Source organism: Triticum urartu, chromosome 5A (assembly GCF_056163025.1).
Source record: "Triticum urartu cultivar PI428250 chromosome 5A, HENAU_Tu73, whole genome shotgun sequence".
Classification (NCBI taxonomy): Eukaryota; Viridiplantae; Streptophyta; class Magnoliopsida; order Poales; family Poaceae; genus Triticum; species Triticum urartu.
Window position 1 is genome coordinate 188,759,881 of NC_141877.1, and position 24,893 is coordinate 188,784,773.

At 47.9% G+C, this 24,893-nt stretch overlaps 1 protein-coding gene and 1 pseudogene across 1 annotated transcript; both read right to left on the reverse strand.

The window, feature by feature from the left end:
• Positions 1-1,790, reverse strand: LOC147970759 (uncharacterized; annotated as a pseudogene).
• A 17,583-nt stretch (positions 1,791-19,373) lies between these two features.
• LOC147970760 (uncharacterized) lies at positions 19,374-20,359 on the reverse strand. Its single transcript, XM_087523610.1, has 2 exons — positions 19,700-20,359; positions 19,374-19,592 (listed from the first exon to the last, which is right to left on the reverse strand). Exons 1-2 carry the CDS (start codon positions 20,357-20,359, stop codon positions 19,374-19,376), a joined length of 879 nt encoding a protein of 292 aa, XP_087379736.1.
• Between the last annotated feature and the right edge of the window lie 4,534 nt (positions 20,360-24,893).

Consider the following 24,893-nt stretch of genomic DNA (forward strand, 5'->3'; position numbering starts at 1 on the left):
TGAACACATGACTGTAAAGAAATCTCTCAGTTAAGGTCAGGCATAGGACATTTAACTGTACTGCAGTAGCATGTATTCAGGTTCAGGCCTTTGTACCATTGCAGTCTGTAGCAAATGCAAAACAATGTTCACTAGTGCAGTTTTGCAAACACCTATCAGTTGGATGTCAAGTAAAGTTATCTAGTCAGGCATGTATATGTCAAATCCGAACCATATTATGTACTGTATTACGTGAACATGAACATGAAAAGAAGATAAAAGAGCTAAACTTTGCTAAAATACAAATATGCATTACACGATCTACTCATCATAACTTGAATGCTCATTCTCACTCAATGCGCCATCTTCCTGTCCATCATCATCAGTAACACTATCTTGTGTCGAACAACTAATCAATATCCTTCACAGTTGAAGTTGTCGAGGGCATTTCTTCCTGGTATGAACTGGTCATGTTTCCCAAGGGGTTGAATCCATCCATGGCAATACCAAGCTTCATATTACGGGCATCCTTAGCGAAACAACTGAACTCACTATCAAAGTGCTCCCATGCTTCACCATCAGCAGGGTGTCTCATAACATTTGCCTCAGCAATCCTCTTCTCCTTATGCCACCTTGCATGTCTTGATTGTTCCTTTGACACAAAAAATCTTTGAAGCCTCAGGATGATAGGAAAGTACCTAAGTACCTTGTGAGGTACCTTTTCCTCCACACCTTATCTTTCCATCTTGATGTCCCACATTCAGGACAGTGGCTCTTGTTGGCATGTTGGCCCAAAAACAATGCACGATCAAACTTGGAAACATGAATTGTTTCGTAACCCTGCCCGACTTCACTAAGAACATTCTTAGCTTCATTTTATGATTTAGGTATATCAGCATGTGGAAACGCCACACTAATAAGCTCAACAAAATGATTAAATGCTCTACTTGTAATCCGGTTGTATGATTTGATATGGAGGAGCTTAATAATGAACGACAGCCGTGTGAAATCACTACATCCTTCATAAAGATCTTTCTTCGCTTCATCAATTAGCTTGGAAAAGAGGTTAGGCTTACCCTTGCCTTACCTTCCAGACATGAACATATCATCTACCATATACGCAACATCGCCTCCGTTGCCAACATCACAGTCATCATCATCATCTGATTGATATGTAGCACCCTCTATATTATCACCTTCATCATCAGTCACCGCTTCACCATGAAAGTCCCACCTTGTATATGTAACAGACATACCATTGCATAATTTGTGCTCCTCTACTTCAGCCTGGCTGCGGTGTTCCATATTCAGACAGTCCTTGCATGGGCACAATATGTCCTAATTTTCCCTGAAATTTTGGCGAGCGAAACCCATAAACTCTTCAATACCTTTCATGTATGGTGGTGTGAAACATGTTCCTTGTATCCAGCTTCGATCCATTGCACTACAACAAAATAGTTTACTGTTAGCAAATTATGCTTACACCGCATCGAAGCAAAATTTACTACTAACACAACTCGTGAACCCACTACTAAACTGAAACAACAAAACAACCACAAATTTAACCCTTTCAAGATTGATGAAAACATCTACTCAGGCAATGAATTTAGTAGAACAAAACCTCCTTCACATTGTCTTTCCTAAGTACAACATATATGCTTGGTTTCAAAAGGCCACGGACTTGTGCATGTCTTATACACAAACATAAATATGCCCACTGTCATTGCAAAACCATGCATCTATCTATGCTATATACATCATCGCAACATTCGTACACACAATACAATAGCAGAAGTAACAATTCAATCGTTCACCCAATTTACCTTACAGGGGTTGGCTGGATCGATGCTTTGGGAGTTGGGGCCAAGTCGGGAGCACTGGCATGTCCAAACTCTGTGCCTTTGTCAGGTGATGGATGGACAGAAAACTCTGTGCACAGTTGGTGATGGGACGATGGCCAGTTGGGGACAGGTTGGGGATGAGCCACGTTGTCCTAGTCGTCGACGAGCAAATGTGATGCCTGAGGTGGAAGAGCGGAGCTAAGAGGGAGAGGCGGAGGCGCGGTGTGGTAGCCGGTGCGATGCAGCGGCGCTGTAATGCCTCCTACGATATGATGGCAAATGGCTGGATGGATCCGCTTGATGTGGTACAAGGGAGTGGATGCACTTACTTGAAATTGGCAACAGCCAGCCGGAACCGATATGTGTCGTGCTTCAGCTATCACCGTCCTGCTTCTCCCCGCCGCGAAGCACCGCCAGCTAGAACCGAGAAGATGATCAGATGGAGTCACATATGCCCCGGGAAGAAATAACTAACCTACGCCTAGGCGTATAGTCCAAGAAGATGGTACCACAGTTTGAATAGCGTCCAGACTCTTTCCTAGTGGCAACGTTGTTTGTGCAGATCATGGTGGTTGTCGGTTCGAACTCCTATAGCAATTCTTTTTTGCATCCAATCTCTTGTTTTAATTTTAAGTGACTAGCAAGTTCGTCATGCAAAATACCAAACCGTCATAGAAATTGGCAACCAGGTGTGCTGAAAGGCCGAGGCATTCAGGTGATGTCTAACGTCACCGATTTGCGGTAATTGGTGACGCCACTGACGAGAACATCACACATTAGGCATTTCGGTGATGTTGTCCATCATTGTCATAAGGATTTTCGTCACAGTATGTCAATTTTGTTGTAGTGTATCAAAAGGGCAAGTAAAAGTAGTCTTGGATTGATCATTGGCTAACACAGGTATTTGAGAGAAACCAGAATAACCATCTAGAAAGAAAAAATGTGTATGTTTGGATAATCTTTCTTGCATTTGATCGATAAAAGGTAAGGGGTAACGATCTTTTTTAGTAGCTTTATTTAATTTACGAAAATCAATTACCATCCTATAACCTGTAATAACTCTTTGCGAGATCAACTCATCTTTATCATTAGGGACGACAGTAATACCTCCCTTCTTAGGGACACAATGGACAGGACTTACCCACTGACTATCTGCAACGGGATAGATTATACCTGCCTCAAGAAGCTTTAGTATTTCCTTTGTTACCACTTCCCTCGTCTTAGGATTTAGCTGTCGTTAATGATCACGAACTGGTTTGGCATCTTCCTCCAAATTTATTTTGTGTTGACACAGAGTGGGACTAATGCCCTTAAGATCATCAAGAGTATATCCAATAGCAGCACGGTGCTTCTTCAGAGTTTTCAATAATCTTTCTTCTTCATGCTTTGAAAGGTTAGCACTAATAATAACATGATATATCTTTTTCTCATCAAGATAAGCATATTTAAGAGTATCAAGTAACGATTTAAGCTCAAACACGGGATCACCCTTGGGTGGAGGAGGAACCCCTAGGATTTCAACAGGCAAATTGTGTTTCAGGATGGGTTCCTGTTTAAAGAATACTTCATCTATTTCCCTTCTTTCATTCATAAACATATCATTTTCATGGTCTAACAAATATTGTTCTAAAGGATCACTAGGAGGCACGGCAATAGAAGCAAGACCAATAATTTCATCTTTACTAGGCAATTCCTCTTCACGGTGTTGTCTATAAAATTTAGATAAATTAAATTCATGAGATATATCATCTAAATCAATAGTAACAACATCCTTTTTGCAATCTATCTTAGCATTAACTATGTTCAAGAAGGGTCTACCAAATATAATGGGACAAAAGCTATCTTGTGGGGAACCAAGAACAAGAAAATCAGCAGGATATTTAGTTTTCCCACACAAGACTTCAACATCTCTAACAATTCCCATTGGCGAAATAGTATCTCTATTGCTTTAATTGTGACATCAATATCTTCTATCTCAGCAGGTGCAATATCATGCATAATTTCTTTGTATAAGTCGTAAGGTATTGCACTAGCACTAGCACCCATATCACATAAGCCATGATAACAATGATCTCCTATTTTAACAGAAATAACAGCCATGCCTACCACAGGTGTGCTTTTATCTTTAGCACTAGGTTTAGCAATTCTAGTAGTCTCATCAAGGAAATGAATAACATGCCCATCAATATTATCAGACAAGAGATCTTTAACAATAGCAATATTAGGTTCAACTTTAACTTTCTCAGGAGGTCTATAAGTTTTAATATTGCTTTTACGAACCACGGTTGAAGCTTTAGCATGATCTTTTATCCTAACAGGAAAAGGTGGTTTCTCAACATAAGCAGTAGGAATGATAGGATCATTATAAGTGATAGTCTTTTCTTCAACTTTAATAGGTGCAGCTACTTTTACTTCTATGGGAGGATGATATTTAAACCACTTCTCCATAGGGAGATCAACATGAGTAGCAAAAGATTCACAGAAAGAAGCTACTATCCCAGAGTCAAGTCCATATTTAGTGCTAAATTTACAGAAAACATCGGTATCCAAAAAATATTTAACACAATCAAACTTAGGTGTCATACCTGACTCCTTACCTTTGTTGAGGTCCCAATCTTCAGAGTTGCGTTTAATTCTTTCCAATAAATCCCATTTGAATTCAATAGTCTTCGTCATAAAAGAGCCACCACAAGAAGTATCGAGCATGGTGCGATTGTTATCAGAAAGCCGAGCATATAAATTTTGAATAATCATTTCTCTTGAGAGCTCATGATTGGGGCATGAATATAACATTGATTTAAGCCTCCCCCAAGCTTGAGCGATGCTTTCTCCTTCGCGAGGCCAGAAATCAAGTAGAGCGAGATCTGATAATAATTTTTTTGGTATTTTTTGTATAGAGATGCAAAGTGAAAAGTAAAAGGCAAAGTAAAAAGAAAAGCAAGATTAAAGTGATGGAGATTGATATGATGAGAATAGATTCGGGGGCCCTAGGTTTCACTAGTGGCTTCTCTCAAGAGCATAAGTATTCTATGGTGGGTGAACAAATTACTGTTGAGCAATTGACAGAATTGAGCATAGTTATGAGAATATCTAGGCATGATCATGTATATAGGCATCACATCCGTGACAAGTAGACCGAAACGATTCTGCATCTACTACTATTACTCCACTCATCGACCGCTATCCACCATGCATCTAGAGTATTAAGTTAAAATAGAGTAACGCTTTAAGCAAGATGACATGATGTGGAGAGATAAATTCATGCAATATGAAATAAACCCTATCTTGTTATCCTCGATGGCAACGATGTAATACGTGCCTTGCTGCCCCTTCTGTCACTAGGAAAGGACACCGCAAGATCGAACCCAAAGCTAAGCACTTCTCCCATGGCAAGAAAAACCAATCTAGTAGGCCAAACCAAACTGATAATTCGAAGAGACTTGCAAAGATAACCAATCATACATAAAAGAATTCAGAGAAGATTCAAATATTATTCATAGATAGACTTGATCATAAACCCACAATTCATCGGTCTCAACAAACACACCGCAAAAAGAAGATTACATCGAATAGATCTCCACGAGAGAGGGGGAGAACTTTGTATTGAGATCCAAAAAGAGAGAAGAAGCCATCTAGCTACTAACTATGGACCCGAAGGTCTGAGGTAAACTACTCACACTTCATCGGAGGGGCTATGATGATGTAGAAGCCCTCCGTGATGACGGCCCTCTCCGGCGGAGCTCCGGAACAGGCCCCAAGATGAGATCTCGTGGATACAGAAAGTTGCGCCGGTGGAATTAGGTTTTTGGCTCCTTCCCTGTTCGTTTGGGGGTACATAGATATATATAGGAGGAAGAAGTACGTCGGTGGAGCTCCGAGGGGCCCACGAGGCAGGGGGCGCGCGCTAGGGGGGGCGCCCCCCACCCCCGTGACCGCTTCTCTGATGCCTTGGCGTAGGGTCCAAGTCTCCTGGATCACGTTCGGTGAGAAAATCACGTTCCCGAAGGTTTCATTCCGTTTGGACTCCGTTTGATATTCCATTTCTTCGAAACACTGAAATAGGAAAAAAATAGCAATTCTGGGCTGGGCCTCCGGTTAATAGGTTAATCCCAAAAATAATATAAAAGTGGAAAATAAAGCCCAATATAGTCCAAAACAGTAGATAATATAGCATGGAGCAATCAAAAATTATAGATACGTTGGAGACGTATCACCTACCATAGGCGCTTCACTCCCTAGCAACAGCGCCATAAAAGTGTCTTGATGACCCACAAGTATAGGGGATCTATCGTAGTCCTTTCGATAAGTAAGAGTGTCGAACCCAACAAGGAGCAGAAGGAAATGATAAAAGTGTCATGTAGTCAATGTTCACATAACACCACTAGAGGATAGACAACATACATCTCATCAAAATATCGAACGAATACCAAATTCACATGACTACTAATAGCAAGACTTCTCCCATATCCTCAGGAAAAAAACGTAACTACTCACAAAGCATATTCATGTTCAAAATCAGAGGGGTATTAATATGCATATAGGATCTGAACATATGATCTTCCACCAAATAAACCAACTAGCATCAACTACAAGGAGTAATTAACATTACTAGCAACTCACGGGTAACAATCCCGGACTTGGAGACAAGAATTGGATACAAGAGATGAACTAGATTTTGAGAGGAGATGGTGCTGGTGAAGATGTTGATGGAGATTGCCCTATCCCGATGAGAGGAACGTTGGTGATGACGATGGCGATGATTTCCGCCTCCCGGAGGGAAGTTTCCCTGGCAGACCAGCTCCGCCGGAGCCGTAGATTGGTTCCGCCTCGTGGCGGCGGAGTCTCATTCGGAAAGATGGCTTCTGATTTTTTCCTCATCGAAAGACTCCATATAGCAGAAGATGGCCATCGAAGGGCCGCCAAGGGGCCCACGAGGTAGGGGGGCGTGCCCAGGGGGGAAGGGCGCGCCCCCACCCTCGTGGGTAGGGTGTGGCCCCCCTGGTGAACTTCTTGCGCTCAGTATTTTTTATATATTCTGAAATTGACTTCCGTGAAGTTTGAGGACTTTTGGAGCTGTGCAGAATAGGTCTCCAATATTTGCTCCTTTTCCAGCCCAGAATCCCAGCTGCCGGCATTCTCGCTCTTTATGTAAACCTTGTAAAATAAGAGAGAATAGGCATAAGTATTATGACATAATGTGTAATAACAGCCAATAATGGAATAAATATCGATATAAAATCATGATGCAAAATGGGCGTATCAGAGCTCAGGGTCCCTGGTCTACTCGAAATCGAGAAGGACTCTTCCTTGCGTTCCAAACCGACTTTGAGGAGGCTCTTTCTCCATGAAATGACCCCAGGGCTCAACATACAAATAGAGGAGTAGGGCTAGCACCTGGAACACATCAAGATTTACCAAGCCATGTGTCGGCAACCTGGCCCCCTCTAGTTTCTCCTCCATCATAGTTTTTGTTGCGCTTTGCAAAGCCCTGCGGAGATTGTTCTTCACCACTGTCGTCACCACGCCATCATGATGCCGGAACTCATCTACTACTTTCCCTCTATTGCTGGATTGAGAAGGCAAGGACGTCATCGAGTTGAATGTGCACTATTGCAGGATGCTGCTAAAGCGACACTACGATCAGAGACCCTTCGGCGAAACTGTGTGTGATGCAATAATCATAAACGATGGTGTAAAAAATCAAAAAAGGTGCAAAACATTTGCAATGGAGGATGCATCAAAAACGGTTCAGATTTTAGTTGCGTGTGTGATGCAGGGCATACGGTTTGGTTCAATTAACTATTTGCGATGAGGAGGAACAAAAGAAACGGGCAGCCAGTTTGAGGTGTCTGCGATATACACCGTACGGTTCACTCAGGTGAATTGTTGGTTATTAGGCAACACAAAATAAATGGTCAGCCACATCAAGGTGTGTGCGATATACGGCATGCGGTTCACTTGGATGAACTGTTTGCATTGAGACAAGAGAACAGAAACGGTTCAATATATCAAGATCTGTGTGATACGCGGCAAACATGTTTGTAATCAGATATGTGTGCGAAGACCGATAATAACATAGACGATTGCTACTGATAAGCTGTATGTGATATTGTCCGTCTACACAACATCTATTGGCCATTAGGGGACAAACGGTCAGCCGGATACGCCATAAGGAGCGAAGAGGCATCCTATATCAGCAAGGACTAGCTGTTCCACCAGCAGCCATCAGATGGGTTACTGGATGGGAAGTTGTGTTGATTTTAAATTAACTAATAGGATGGGTCATATTTGTCAAATTAAATGACTGATATGACCCATCCCATGAGTTAATTTAACCTTGAGGTCCTTGTTTTTTATTTTATTATTTTTAACACATGTTAAAGAAGGTCTACCGCATTACTTTTTGACAATGTGCGATATGTGGCATACAGTTGATCCATCCGACCTGTTTGTGATGGAATAAGCTGTGTGTGTTGTGTGCAAACGCTTGCTAGTATTCAACCGTTTCCGATTGATGAATTCATCACCGGCGGGTTCCCTAGTGTGGTCCGTGTTCATATGATCATCATCTACTTCTTGTGCTAGCTCGATGTTCCTTCTATGCTAAGCTTCCATTAATTTGATGGCGTTTTATGAACACACCACCGTTTCCCGCCATTTCCTCACATGTTTCCTGCCGCCCAGCGATATTGCGCATAAACCTAGGCGGTGCGCGATGCACGGAGGCGACAAGCGCAGCCTGCAGCACATCCACCTTTTCCAAGCATGCCAACCCAACAAAGCGTCGCCTCTACCATCAACCTCGTCGACGAGGAAAATGAGCAGGCACAATGGCCCGTTGAGGCCGAGGTGCTCCCCGGCAACGCGATGGACGACGACGTGATGCGTGTCATCGCTAGGGTTGAGCAGACCTTTGGCGCATGGCGCTTTATCGCCACAGATCAAGATAGGCATGCCAGCATCGACAGGTTGCAGCTCACCGCACAACATGATCGATGGAGCGCCGCAGAGCAAGCTAGGCGCGTCGGCACCGATAGGCTGTGGACTGTTGGAGCGCCGCAGAGCGAGAGGCGCGACATGCCACACAACAAGAGCAGATCCATCAGCGCTTGCCTGCTGTCGACACGGTGTCGTAGCTGGGTACACGTACCGTTAGTACACCCATTCCTCGCTAGGAGTGGGCAGAGGCCCTCTGCGCCATACTTGCACCAGAGGCCGTCCACGCCATACTTGCACCAGACGCCAGCCGCGCCGTTCGCTGTCTACGGCTCGCTCAATGCCAACGCGGTGGTCGGTAGGCTCGACCGCCTCCTTGGCCCAGGTGTCCACCTGTGCACAGTAGAGGAAGATAGCCGTCGCATCTTCGAGCTAGTGATCTTTGATGAAATAGCGAACTTGGAGATGGAGATCGCCCTCCTGATGTACGGTGATCATGTTAACCGATTGGACGAATGCCTGCACGAGTTCAGGGAGAGCCAAGAGCTACCGTAGGCACGGGCTGCTAGTCATTGTCTCATGGACGCGTTTTATTTTGTTGAGTAGTTTAGACGTGGATACCTATGTATTCAAACCAATCATAGTATTGCTTTGTTTAGTCCTCTGTTTCAATGTGTGTACTCTATTTTCCGTTCTTATATGTTCTGTTTCAATGTGTGTATATACTCTTTACATTCTGTATATATGGATGATAACAGCTAGATTCAAATTAGTATACAAAAACAGATAGAAAATGGAATTCATAATATATATATATATTAATTGTTCATTAGTTCATCACAGAATATATATATATATATATATATATAATATCATCACATATACGTGATGATACTTAACTACTAGGTAGAATGCATAAAATTGAAAACGAACAATACTAAAACTAATAAGCCCTCCTAGGGTCAGTATTCCGGCAGCCCCTCGCTAGAAGCTCCCTAGTGCGCGGCGTCTTCCCAATGCGGAGGCAGTACTCCGCCTCGTAGCGCTTGACGTACCGCTCTACCTCTTGCTGGCGGACGCGCTCGAACGATCTTGCCATTTCGTTGGGCACCCACCGGAGCTCCTCGTTGGTAGCACGCAGCGACGAGGCGCCCAACGCCTTTGACCTTCCTCGCGAAGCTCCAACTTCATGCACCCCCTCCGCACGACGACGCGCCCGCCCCCAAAGCTCCGCCGCCTCCTTTTTCTAGGCGGCATCACGGGCTTCACAGGCTGCCTAGTACATCTCCTTCTTGAACGCCACTTGCCTGGCTTTCTCAGCCAGTGGCAGGGACTTCAATAGACAAAGAATGTACTGGCCCCAAAACCAATCCAAAGTTGGGGGGGGGTCCATCACAACCTCGTCCGGTGGCGCGTAGGGGTCCTCTTCGCAACTATTCCTGTGAGCGTCCTCGCGGGGCGGCGACTCCTCGTTAGCGCGTGTGCAGACCGGCAACGCCATGGCAGAGATTTGAGAGAGAGAGAGAGGGCGAGTGAGGGGGGATGTAGATGAGAATGCAGGTGGGAGGACGTGAGCAAGGTATTACTTATTGGCGGCCGAAACCTAGATCGACGGGAAGAGTACACACGCCGGTCGCTGGAATTTACGAGTACTATAGTTTGAATTACACACGATTCCGGAATCAAAATCCATGTGTGAACAAAATAGCTGACGGTTTCCAATACAGAACCATGTCTAATTAATGATCCCCGACACTCACCTACCAAACCTCGAGCCACGAGATAGAGTTCGAATCATGTGGAGGCCGACTGTCTTGCCAGATCTATACATTTTCTTTTTTGAACACCAGATATTTACATCGTCTGATGATTTTTTATCTCGCACACAAGTACACAAAAATATGACTTTTCAAACCGTTATGGTTAGACGTTGCATGTAGATGTAGTTCAAATTTGAATTATAGTCATTAAATGGCTAGAAAGTCACTTAAATGTCTTTAAAAGGTCAAATGACTGCTAAAATTTTCCAAATTTTCACATTACAGTTGTATTAGTGCATGTTAAACATAGAAAAAAATTGAAGGCCGTACGAGGAAGCTATCTCCTGTTCGTCATCAAACATGCATTGTTCTCTTTCGAAATCACGAGCCTTCTAGTGAGTTGCTCTGGTTTGTGAGGGGTGTGTGTCCAAACTTTCGTCAAACATGCCAACTTTTTTACCACATCATCTTGCTGGCATGACATTACATCAAGCAAGGTTTCATGTTTTCTAATCATTTTTTAATTTTTAGAATTAAAATGCCATGGGACTCCATGCATACATATGCATCTGTCCATGTCATGAGACCAATATGTTTGAAAATTCTTTCTAATCTATTGCACATGGAATTAACTCGCACACAAGTACACAAATATGATTTTTCAAACCGTTATGGTTAGCCGTTGCATGTAGATGTAGTTCAAATTTGAATTACGGTCATTAAATGGCTAGAAAATCACTTAAATGTCTTTAAAAGGTCAAATGACCCATAGAATTTCCCTAATTTTCACATTACAGTTATAGTTGTGCACATTAAACATAAAAAAAATTTGAAGGCCGTAAGAGAAATCTATCTCCCGTTCGTCATCAAACATGCATTGTTCCCTCTCGGAACCACGAGGCTTCTAGTGAGTTACTCCGGTTTGTGAGGGGTGTGTGTCCAAACTTTCGTCAAACATGCTAATTTTTTTACCACACCATCTTGGTGGCATGACATTGCATCAAGCAAGGTTTCATGTGTTTCTGATATTTTTTTAATTTTTTGGAATTCAAATGCCATGTCACTCCATGCATACATATGCATGTGTCCATGTCGTGAGACAAATATGTATGAAAATTCCATCTAATTTACTGCACATGGAATTAACTCGCACATAAGTACACAAATATAATTTTTCAAACCGTTATGGTTAGGCGTTGCATGTAGATGTAGTTCAACATTAAATTACGGTCATTAAATGGCTAGAAAATCACTTAAATGTCTTTAAAAGGTCAAATGACCCCTAGAATTTTCCAAAATTTTACATTACTGTTGTAGTAGTGCATGTTAAACCTAAAAAAATTGAAGGTCGTAAGAGGAAGCTATCTCCTGTTCGTCATCAAACATGCATTGCTCCCTCTTGGAACCACGAGCCTTCTAGTTTGTTGCTCCAGTTTGTGAGGGGTGTGTGTCCATACTTTCGTCAAACATGCCAATTTTTTTACCACATCATCTTGGTAGCATGACATTACATCAACCAAGGTTTCATGTGTTTTTTATTTTTTTTGGAATTGAAGTACCATGGCATTCCATGCATACATATGCATGTGTCCATGTCGTGAGACAAATATGTTTGAAATTTCCTTCTAATTTACTGCACATGGAATTAAATCGCACACAAGTACACAAATATGATTTTTCAAGCTGTTATGGTTAGCCGTTGCATGTAGATGTAGTTCAAATTTGAATTACGGTCATTAAAGGGCTAGAAAATCACTTAAATCTCTTCAAAAGGTCAAATGACCCCTGAAATTTTTTGAATTTTCACATGACAGTTGTATTAGTGCACATTACACGTAGAAAAAATTTGAAGGATGTAAGAGGAAGCTATCTCCCGTTCGTCATCAAACATGCATTGTTCCCTCACGGAACCACGAGCCTTCTAGTGAGTTGCTCTGGTTTATGAGGGGTGTGTGTCCAAACTTTCATCACACATGCCAAATTTTTTACCACATCATCTTGGTGGCATGACGTTACATCAACCAAGGTTCCATGTGTTTCTGATATTTTTTAAATTTTTGGTAATTTAAATGCCATGGCACACCATGCTTAATTGTGTCATAGCCGTTAGACCAATATGTTTGGAAAATCCGTCCAATTTACTACACATGGAATTAAATCGCACACAAGTACACAAAATATGACTTTTCAAACCGTTATGGTTAGTTGTTGCTTGTACATATAGTTCAAATTTCAATTATGGTCATTAAATGGCTTGAAATCACTTAAATGTCTTAAAAGTTCAAATGACCCCTGAAATTTTCCAACATTTGACATGACAGTTGTATTAGTACTACAAAATTTCTCGTTCATTTAAAACACCATACGTTGCCACTTCCAAATTCGTCTTTTGTAGCTAATAAAAAAATATATATAACAACACACATAGTTGTTTTCTAGGAACCGTTTGTGATGAAAATATCTGGATCTATTTATGTCTCCCTCCTTAGGCTTCTCCGGCTCGTCTGCTCCATAGCCAGCAACCCCCGAATCCACGAATCTCGATCCCCATTCTCGCACCCCCTTCCTGCAAAGATGATGCCATGGAAACGCTTCGTGAAGGCCCGTACGATGGCCGCTTCCCCCACGAGTGCCGCCGCCTACGCTGAGAGCGGGGCCGCCTACGCCGAGAGTGCTGCCGCATCTGCATTGAGCGCGCCTGCTTCCGCCGAGAGGGAGTCTGCGGCAGCTGACAGGGCAGCTGCATCAGCTGAGATGGCTGCAGCTACTGCTGCACCAACGGCTGCAAACGCCGAGAGCGCTCGAGCTGCTATCCGTGCCACCGATGTTGCCATGGCCCGGGTCGAGGCCATCCACGCCAAGATCGAGGATGCACAGCCAAGATATTCTAGGCCACCTCAAACTCCAGCATGCAACCCATGTCCAAAAAGGCGGCAGTGTCCATGGAGCACCTTCTTCCTCATGAGGTCGCCAAGGGGGGGGGGCTGCGAAAGCAGGAGGCGGCAGAGATCGAGGAGAGCCGGGAGGAGGAGTTGCGCGTGGCCGAGGTCGAGGTAGAGAAGACTCTGTCCGTCGAGGAATGGGCGGTGGAGTACGAACGTGATTTCTGGTGCAGCCACTACTATGAGTACTACAACCTTGAGGGCGGCGCCGAGGACGAGGACGCGGTCGACTACAGCAAGGGGACGCGGAGTCCACCAACGGCGGCCTGTCACCAGTACAAGTCATCGACGTCTGATCTCACACCGGCGATGCCTAGTTCGGCGCAGCGGCGGATTTGTTAAAATTATGCGTACTTAGGCTTTGTTTTTAATGCTGGTATTTTTTTAGAGCAATGTTTAGGTCAACTGGCTCTGTTTAATTACTAAAATTGCTCGATTCAATAAGTGTGCTCCGTCTGCTGTACGCTCTTTTGTGTGCCCAATTTAGAAAGTGATGTTAAATTATGCAATGACGTACCTCGGGAAATTTCCACCAAAATTTGAATTATCAAACTCATCCCATGCGTGTAAAGCAGAATAATCGTTTGCGACGAACACAATCGTTCAAAGTGAATGGTCCGGCGGCACCGTGCACAAAGTTTCCCTCCACATTTCCAAAATTTTGGCCTACCGCCAAAATATCTACCCCTGCCCCCTCCGCCCGTCCCCACCCACTTTTCTCCCCGACCACAAGTCACATTTCCCCCGTTTCCTCCTTCCATCTTTCCTTCCTAAGCTATTGCCGCTTCCTCACTCTCGCCATCTCGCATCCTACCACCGGGGTCGCCATGGTCTTCTTTAAAGTCCTCTCAAGTGGTTCCTCCTCCAGCAACGACTCCTTCGCTACTCGGGTATGCCTCTCTTCTCTCTCTCTTGGGCTCTGATTTGGAATGAAGGATTTTTACCCGGCGGCCGATTTGAGTCATTTCTTCCTGTTGTAGCTCCCTAGGACTACAAGTGGCAACGAATGGAGCGGGGTTGCTGAAGATCTATCTACTCGTTGTCACCATCAATCTCCATGCGTGAAGCTAGTTGCGTTTGAATCTGTGGACAGTGGGATGATGTTTCTGGCATGTGCAGAGAAGGTTAGACCCTCTATCATTGTTATAAATCACTCGTTAGATGTGATTCAGACACTGTCACGGTCCCAACACATTCATACCACACCTTCAACTAAATGCATCCTAAGACAGTGTCACAGTTTGTACCTAGTATCTAAATTTTTTGCCATCTCATTAGCGGTGCCATTAGAAAATTATTTGGCACCACGTCAGCAGTTTGTGCAACCAACTTTGGTCCACACATCTGAGCAGCGAAGCAGTAAAATACTAAATCTTTATGGCACGAAGGAATTGGGCATTGGAGCAACTAGGTGCTCCAGAGTCTAGGTCCCTGATTTTTTTCCGCTGCATCGGCTTGCCAGTGCAGGGCACCGGTGCAAGATGTAGCAATAGTTGTTTTTACACCAGTTTTGGCATACATAGTGGACGGCCTTAGTGCTATTAGTTCTATGTTACTAAATTTGTGCATGTACACACCTGTTAGTATCAATTTGGTGTCATCCAAACACTGTCGCTATGATGTTGCAGTTATATTTACCTTCCTCATAAAAGGTTCAATTTGTTATTTATTGTACATGAGTACGAACTTGTAGCGTTGTTGTAGTTAATTATAGCTTCTGATGTTCCAGAATTTGGTTGTTGTCTTAGTAGCAATTAATTCATTTGCACATTGATCTTTTTGAGAAGATATGTCAGAATTAACATGTGTCTTCAGTTTTCCAAAAAAGCTTTGGTAATTTTCTATGTTGCTATAGACCCATTTCCCTAACAATTGTTACTGATCTAGTTTTAAATATTATAGGATGAACGGAAGTGTACTTACATGGAGTGGGTTGACTAAGAGTGGCCACCATCTTTGAAGATGTGCCTAGCGAAGGTCTGGAGCATGTATGAGGACGAGAACAGACTTAGGCTTAGAGAAAGTGTTGTCAACGCAGAAGAATATTTGAAGATGTGGGATAAAAATAGGAAGGTGGAGAATGAGCTCAGATTTTCTAAATCAGACTTTGCTAAGATGGTGTTGGCGAAGGAGGAGGCACTTTCCCAGCTGGCCAGTGCAAAACAGGTTCTTACCAAACTGAAATAAGAGGTGGATAAGACGAGCCTGGATGTTCTCGATTAGGGAAATTAATATTGTTGGATTCTGGTTTCCAACAAACCCTTGATGTTCGAACACTAGGGTGTGCACGAAGATCTCTCTCCCCCGCGAGCCCACTCCCGCAACGATCTCTAAGCCTAGCTCGTCGAACCCGAAGAACAAGGGACACAAGGGATTATACTGGTTCAGGCCACCGTTGGGGTGTAATACCCTACTCCAGTGTGGTGTGGTGGATTGCCTTGTAGGCTGAGGATGAACAGTACAAGGGAAGAACAGCCTCCTGAGGGAATGTGTTCTTGAGCTTGATGAGTTCGTGTGTGTGAGTATGGTCTCGATGATCCCCCTCTCTATGGTGGTGGCTAGTCCTATTTATAGAGGCCCTGGTCCTCTTCCCAAATATTAGGCGGGAAGGGTTCCCACAATGGCTAGTTTGAAGGGGGGCAACTAGTACAAGTTATCCAGACAAAAGGTGGTCTTAGCCTTCCAGAGGCTCTGGTGGTGATGCCGTCGTGGGCTCCGCGGTGACCTCCATCCTACCGCCTGCTAGTCTTGGTCGCATTGCACCAATATGGAAACCTTTGCCTGGTGCCCCGGGACTCCTCGCCTACGGTTGCCCATTTAGCACCAAAGAGGCAACGAGAACTATGCGCCCGCTGGCGCCCGCTGGTGCCCGCCTGGCCTTGGTCGTCATGGCTCACGTCACGCGCTCCTCGCGAGGTGCCCCTTACATAGATATCTCTGCCCCTCGGGAGCCAGCCTAGGGAGGCTGCCCCTGAGGAGGTGTTGCTCATCCGCATCACGAAGCTTGGCCCCTCGCGAGGGTCTTGAATGGTTGCTTATGAAGATGGGCTGTACCAGGCTGCTGGTGGAGCCACGTCCTGGGCCGCAGGCAGGCATGTCTGGGTACCCTATGGCCTCACGTCACGCGCTCCCCGGCCATGCTTCCACTTGGCGGAGGTGCTACCGGAGTTCGTTGTGTGGTCGGAGAACTCGGCCGGCACCTGGCTTCAGCATCTTTGTCGACCAGCTGCCGACCCCCAGTCCTGGCGGCCTCTAGCTGCTACAGCAAGACTTCATGGGTTGCGGTGGAGGTCTCCGTTGCGGGCAATGTAGCCCTGGCCCGTGGCAGGCAGGCTTTCTCCTGTGCGCACGGTCTGAACAGGCGGTGAACTCTCCACTTCAAGTACAGTGGCGCAGCGACCCTCTTCGTGAGGGTGTTCGGGGAAGACGGTCGCCATGCTGGATGCTGCCCCAAAGACGACGACGATGGTGGCGAGGTGCTTGGCCTTGGCGATGGTCGTCACGAGCACGAGGGTGAACTCGCACTTGGTGGCGGCCGCAGTTCGCCCAGCCATGACAGCTCCTCCCCCGATGAGAGCACCAGCAGCGCCGGCTACGACTAGCCGCCACGCCATCGGGCTCGCTTCGAGAATGGTGGCGGGTCATCCCATCATCGCACCCCGGTGAAGCGCAAGGAGGGCCCCGCCTGAGTCCGAGGGGCCGATCCTCGTGAGCAGCCGCATCGTAGGAGCCTCTTTTGCTTGTCCTCTCCTTCCCTTTCCCCCTGCATCGTCATAAACGAATATGGGGCCCTACGAGGGCGCGTAATGAACCATGGTGCTTATGTTGCTTTTGTGGTGTGTTTATTGTTTCTGGGTTGTGTTGTGAAATATGTGCCTTATGTGGGTGTAGAGGGGTAACTTAGCTTGACGTATCCAGGTTAGACTTGACGTCGTGAGGGCGCGCACCTCTGGGCACCTAGTGGTGCTTCCCCGCTGTCAGCTTGAGCGATATCGCGAAGCTGCAAAAATTCATTAAGAAATCCTTATCCCTTCTTGCGCGAGGCCCGAGGCATCGGTTGGTCATGGATAAACGCACTGCGTCGTGATACCCGTGGGGCATGGACTAAAAAAGGGATGCACCGATCATGAACTCAAACGAGGACGCCTCGCGGAGACAGGGGAGTGCGTACGCGTGCACACCTATCCATCCCCCTCGTGAGGCGCGCGAGGGAGAGTGTCGGGCTACTGCCGCCCTCCTTGGTGCAAAACAAAGAATCGAGGGAAAATCAGAAAGAAAAGGGGGCTCAACCAAGCCATCGAGAAAAAACATAACTCTAAATTTCATTAAAGGAAAAGGGGCAAGTGAACTACAGAAAACAAATGAACACCCGCGTCGGACACCTAGTCTAGTCTTCTAACCAGCGTGGTGCTAAGTGCTGCCACTAGGACGTGGGAGGGAGCCCTCGAGGCCTGGGGGCGTCAGTCCGGAGACTCCGGGGCGCGTACAACCCCACTCATTAATTATTACGTGAGAGTGTCACGAGCGAAGACCTTCACAGGCACTATGCCTTGCTTCATGGGTAGAACTTCTGGAGGTGTTGGATGTTTTAGGCGTTCTGGATGGGGATCCCGTCCTGCGTCTCCAGGTGCGCGGTGCCAGGCTTGGAGACGCGGGCGATCCTAAACGGGCCCTCCCACATGGGTGAGAGTTTATCCAGCACTTCCCTAGAGAGCACCCGCCTCAGGACGAGATCGCCCACCTCGAGCATCCTGGAGTGGACGTCGCGACAGTGGTACCGTTGCAGCGCCTGCCCGTATCTTGCAGCTCGGAGCGAGGCTTCACAGTGGCATTCCTCCCCCAGCACAAGGTCCATCCCCCACATGGCATCCTGCTGCGTCTCATCAAACACTAGGACCCGCGCGGAGCGATGCCTGACCTCATGAGAAAGAACCGCTTCTGCTCCGTAGACGAGGAAGAACGGGGTCTCGGCTGTTGGCTTGGTGGCGGTGGTGCGGATGGTCAACAACATGGACTGGAGCTCGTCGTGCCAGCCCCTACCGCAGGCTTCGAGCTTCTTCTTGAAGGTTCGGGTCTTTAGGCCTTTCAAGACCTCGGCGTTGGCACGCTCAGCTTGGCCATTGCTCCCAGGGTGTGCCACCGAAGCGTAGCAAATCTGCGTTCCAAGGTAAGCATAATAGGTCCTAAAGAGATTGCTAGTGAACTACGAGCTGTTGTCGGTGATGATGGGTTAGGGATCCCGTACCGGCTCATGAGGCCCTTGATGAACTTAACTGCCGACCAGGCTAGGATGGTGCGGACGACCTCCACCTCTGCCTATTTGGTGAACTTGTCGATGGCGACGTAGAGGTAGCGGTAGCCCCTAGGCGCTCGCGGGAACGGACCCAGGATATCCAGCCCCCAGACTGCGAATGGCCACGAGAGCGAGATAGTCTGGAGGCCCTGGGCCGGCTGGTGGATTTGCTTCACATGGAATTGGCAGGCCTCGTAGGACGTCACCAGTTCGGTCGCGTCATTGAGTACCGTGGACCAGTAGAACCTGCTGCGGAATGCCTTGCTGACGAGGGTATGTGACGACGAGTGGTGCCCGTAGTCTCCACCATGTATGTCAGCTAGCAGGTCGCTCCCTGGAGACGCATCGCAAGGAAACATCATTGGTCGCTTTCTGTACAGCTCACCATCATGTAGGCAGTATGCCATAGCCTGCCGGGCCACACGCTCTGCGTCCTCCTCCTTCTCCGGCAGCATCCCTTGCACCAAGTACGCCTTGAACTCCTTGGTCCAGCACCCCTCCTGAGGCTTGAGCGCCAGGAGCAGACGTGCTCCCGAGGTCGAACCGCAAGCGGGGCTCCCATAGCCGGTGGTTGGGGGAGTTCCTCTCGAGATGATGTAGTCTCCACGGCCGCGGGGGCTGTCTAAGGCTTGAAGAGTCGCCTTTCGAAGACACTAGGTTCTTGGGGTAGACGCCTTGACGCCCTCTTGACAATCTCGTCAGCCTCCTTGTTGGTGTCGCGTGGCACATGTTGTAGCTCTTGGCCCAAGAATTGCTTCTCCATCTTGCGCACCTCCGTGAGGTACGCCTCTATAAGCTCGTCCTTTGGTTCATACACCTTGTTGGAGAAGTTGACGACGAGCTATGAGTCACACTTGATGGTGAGACGCCTCACCCTCAAGGCTGCGGCGGCCTTGAGGCCGGCGATCAATCCCTCGTATTCCGTGATGTTGTTGGCGACCTTCTCACCCCGCTAGAAGCAAAGCTGCACGGCATAGTATAGCTTGTCTTGGGTGGGAGAGATGAGCACAGCGCCACCCCCGCGCCTTGCCGCATGAAAGCGCCATCAAAGTACATGACCCAGCCATCCGGTGCTTCATCTCTTGGCGAGAGGGATCGGCTCTCGCCTGCTTCGGGCTCCGGAGCGTCGGTCCATTCCGCAACGAAGTCAACGAGTGCGGCTCCCTTGATGACCCTGGTCATGCAGAACTCAAACTGAAATACTTGTAGTTCAATGTTCCATTCGGCGACGCTCCCTGTGGCATTGGGGCTCCGGAGCACCCTCTCTAGGGGGTAGGCTGAGACGACCTTGATTGGGTGGCGTTGAAAATAATGGCGTAGCTTGTGCGAGGCCACCACTAGCGCAAGTAAGAGCTTCTGCGGCATGGGATACCCTACTCTCTCGTCCCGTAGCATAGTGCTAACGAAGTATACTGGGTGCTCGACGAGGGCGAGAGCGTCGATGGAGCCTGTGTCCTCCTGAGGTTGTGGTGCCTCATAAGGTGGGCGGACCTCAGGAGCCCGATTGCTCATCGGGGCCTCCTCAGGCCCAGGAGCACCGTCTTGCAAGGCCTGATCATTAGCTGATGCCGTCGTGGCTTCGGTGGTGCCGCCTTGGTGCCGCATCATCCCCGCCAAAGGTGCACCATTGCTCGGTCAGCTCTTGGCCTGGCCCTCCTCCCCGACAGCCACAAGTGCTGCGCAGGCGGAGTGGGCGTGGCAGCCAGGTAGAGCACCAGGGGCTCGAGGGGACGAGGCGCGACCATCGCTGGTGGGTTGGTCAAGTATCTCTTGAGGTCTTGAAACGCCAGGTTGGCCTCTGGGGTCCATTCGAACGGGCCCCTCCTCATCATCAGCTTGAGGAATGGCAAGGCGCGCTCTCCCATCTTGGAAATGAACTGCCCCAACAAGGTCACGCAGCCCGCGAGCTTCTACATTTCCTTTAGGGTTTGCAGCGGGCTCATGTCTTCTATTGCCTTGACCTTCTCTGGGTTGAGCCGCAGGTCCACCTGGCGCAAGCTGGTGAAACTCTCCTCTAAGTCTTGAATGATGGTTCTTGCTTCCCTAGATTTTACCATGATGTCATCAACATAGGCTTCTGCGTTCCTCCCTAGCTGCTGGCCCATGGCGATGTGCATCAGTCGCTGGAAGGTCGCCCCTGCATTACGTAGTCTGAACGGCATGCAGGTGTAGCAGTATATCCCACACGGGGTTAAGAAGGCTGTCTTCTCCATGTCCTCCACTGCCATCTTGATCTGGTGGTAGCCCGAGAATGCGTCCAGAAAGCACAGTAGGTTGCACTCGGCGGTGGAGTTGACGATCTAGTCGATGCGCGGGAGCGGGAACGGGTCTTGGGGCAGGCTTTATTGAGGTTAGTGAAGTCGACACACATGCGTTCCTTCCTGCCCTTCTTGGGCACAACGACGGGGTTCGCCACCCACTCCGGGTATCGAACCTCGCGAATGACACCTGCCGCCTCCAGCTTGCGAGTTTCCTAGACGATGAAGGACAGCTTCTCCGTGGACTATCGTCTGGCCTTCTGCTTCACAGGGCGCACATTGGGGCACACCCTTAAGTGATGCTCATTTACCCCCCTTGGGAGCCCTACCAGCTGCTTGGGTTCCCAGGAAAATACCTCCTTGTTCGCGTGCAAGAACCTTACCAGTGCCTCCTCTTGATCTGGGTCGAGCCTGGCGCCTATGGTGAAGGTGGCCCCCGAGGATCCGTCTTCCTCGACCGGCACTTGCTTCCTTTCGGCCCTATCTTGAGTGAACAACTACTTCTTCTTCGCCGGCGCGGCCTCCTTAGCCCCTGGGGCGGCTTCGCCAACCGGGTGCGCCGCCGCCGCGGCCCTGAAGGCAAGCATGAGGGCCGCCAGAGCTTCCTTGGTGTCTCCAGCCACGGTGAGGACAACACTGCTGCCCAGCATCTTCATGAGGTTGTAGGCCGGATGAGTCGCTGCCATGAACTGAGCTAAGGCAGGGTACCCGAGGATGGCATTGTATGGGAGGCCGATGCGGGCGATGTCGAAGTCGATGAGCTCGGTGCGGTAGTTGCCCTGGGTAGCTAAGGTGACCGGAAGGCGTATTTGTCCCAGGGGGCTGGTGGACCCGCTGCCGACTTCGGAGAAGGCCTTGGTGGGGCAGAGCCGGCCGTACGGTTCGTGAAGTAAGCCGAAATATTCCACGGAGAGCACGTTGGGGCCCGCTCCGCCATCGATGAGAGTCTTGGTCATGGTGACGTTGTAGATGGTGGGCGTGCAGAGCATTGGGAGCGCGCCCGAGCCGACAGTGGTAGTGGGGTGATCGCCTAAGTCGAAGGTGAGGTCGGCCTTGGGCGCTGCCCATCATGGAGGGGCTCCCTACCATACAGGTGAGGCACCGTCTGGTGGAAGAACTGCTTGACGTGGCGGTCCATGGGTGGCACGTGCGAGACGCCGAGGAGGGCCACGACGGGGACAGGCGCCGGTGCCATGAAGCGCGCGATGAAAAGGTCGCGCAGCTCTTCCCAAGAAGCTACGGAGGATCCTGGAAGGTTGAGCAACCAAGCGCACGACGCACTAGTGAGGGCCATGGGGAAGCAATTAGCCATGACTTTGTTGTCGCCTCCCGCATCCACGATGGCCTCCTCGTAAACCAGCAGGACGGTCGACGGATCCGTCGCACCATCGAAGCGAGGCGGCATCTCTGGCCTGAAATTAGGCGGCCACCGCACCTGTCGTAAGGCCGGGGTGAAGGCCCTGATCCCCCTGGCACCGTCATGGTAGCCCGGTGATCCATTCGGTGGAGCAGCGCTGGCCATGGGGACCGAATGGGGAAGTGAAGTCGGCGGAGGAGCGGAACTTGGGCACACCCCTACCTGGTGCGCCAAATGTGGAATTCTGGGTCTCGTCAAACCCTTGAGGTTCGAACACTGGGGTGCACATGAAGATATCTGTCCCCCGCGATCCCACTCCCGCAATAATCTCTAAGCCTAGCTCGGCGAACCTGAAGAACAAGGGACACAAGGGTTTATATTGGTTCGGTCCACCGTTGTGGTGTAATACCCTACTCCAGTGTGGTATGGTGGATTTCCTTGTAGGCTAAGGATGAACAGTACAAGGGAAGAACAGCCTCCTGAGGGGATGTGTTCTTGAGCTCAATGTGCTCGTGTGTGTAAGGATGGTCTCAATGATCCCCCTCTCTATGGTGGAGGCTAGTCCTATTTATAGAGGCCCTGGTCCTCTTCCCAAATATTACGCGAGAAGGGATCCCACAACGGCCAGTTTGAAGGGAGACAACTAGTACAAGTTATCCTGACAAAAGGTGGTCTTCGCCTGCCAAAGGCTCTGGTGGTGATGCCGTCGTGGGCTCCACGGTGACCTTCGTCCTGCCGTCCTACTGGTCTTGGTCGCGTTGCACAAATATGGAAACCTTTGCCTAGTGCCGCGGGACTCCTCGCCTGTGCTTGCCGCTTTAGCACCAAAGAGGCAACGAGTATTCTGCACCCGTTGGCGTCTGCCTGGCCTTGGTCGTCATGGCTCATGTCATGCGCTCCTCGTGAGGCGCCCCTTGCATAGATATCTCCGCCCCTCGGGAGCCAGCCTAGGCAGATTGCCCCTGAGGAGGTCTTGCGTCGTCCGCCTCATGAGGCTTGGCCCCTCGCGAGGATCTTGAATGGTTGTTGATGAAGATAGGCCATACCAGGCTGCTGGTGGAGCCACGCCCTGGGCCGCAGGCAGGCAAGTCTGGGTACCCCCATTCCCAGGACGCTGATACGTCTCCAACGTATCTGTAATTTTTGATTGTTCCATGATATTATATTATTTGTTTTGGATGTTTAATGGGCTATATTATGCACTTTTATACTATTTTTGGGACTAACCTATTAACTGAAGGCCTAGTGCAAATTGATGTTTTTTTTGCCTATTTCACTGTTTCACAGAAAAGGAATATCAAACAGAATCCAAACGGAATAAAACCATCGCGAGGATCATTTTTGGAACAAACGCAATCTAGGAGACTTGGAGTGGACGTCAAGGAAGCAGCGAGGAAGCCACGAGGCAGGAGGGCGTGCCCCCCACCCTCGTGGGCCCCTTGCAGCTCCACCTACCTACTTCTTTCGCCTATATATAATCATACACCCTGAAAACATCCAGGAGCACCACGAAACCCTATTTCCACCGCCACAACCTTATGTACCCGTGAGATCCCATCTTGGGGCCTTTTCCGGCGCTCCGCCAGAGGGGGAATCGATCACGGAGGGCTTATACATCAACACCATAGCCTCTCCGGGTCCATAGTTATTAGCTAGATGGCTTCTTCTCTCTCTTTGGATCTCAATACAAAGTTCTCCTCGATTCTCTTGGAGATCTATTCGATGTAATTCATTTTGCGGTGTGTATGTCGAGATCCGATGAATTGTGGGTTTATGATCAAGATTATCTATGAACAATATTGGATTCTTCTCTGAATTCTTTGATGCATGATTTAAATATCTTTGCAAGTCTCTTCGAATTATCAGTTTGGTTTGGCCTACTAGATTGATCTTTCTTGCAATGGGAGAAGTGCTTAGCTTTAGGTTCAATCTTGCGGTGTCCTTTCCCAGTGACAGTAGGGGCAGCAAGGCACGTATTGTATTGTTGCCATCGAGGATAAAAAGATGGGGTTTATATCACATTGCTTGACTTTATCCCTCTACATCATGTCATCTTGCCTAATGCGTTACTCCGTTCTTATGAACTTAATACTCGCGATGCATGCTGGATAGTGGTCGACGTGTGGACTAATAGTATTAGATGCAGAATCATTTCGGTCTACTTGTCACGGACGTGATGCCTATATACATGGTCATGCCTAGATATTCTCATAACTATGCGCTTTTCTACCAATTGCTCAACAGTAATTTGTTCACCCACCATAGATTATGCTATCTTGAGAGAAGCCACTAGTGAAACCTATGGCCCCAGGTCTATTCTCCATTATATTATTTTTCCCATCAACTTGCCAATTTCTGTTACCATTAAATTTGCAATCTTTACTTTTCAATCTATACAACAAAAATACCAAAAATATGTATCTTATTATCTTTATCAGATCTCACTTTTGCAACTGGTCGTGAAGGGACTGACAACCCCTTTATCACATTGGTTGCAAGGTTCTTGATTGTTTGTGCAGGTACGAGG

Bases quoted from the DNA above. Each gene is read 5' to 3' on its own strand.
- LOC147970760 (XM_087523610.1), bottom strand. From the start codon at position 20,359: ATGATGCGGCACCAAGGCGGCACCACCGAAGCCACGACGGCATCAGCT. The intron at 19,593-19,699 runs GTGAGAAGGTCG...TGTGACTCATAG, and splicing joins GCAGCTTTGCTTCTAGCGGG to CTCGTCGTCAACTTCTCCAA.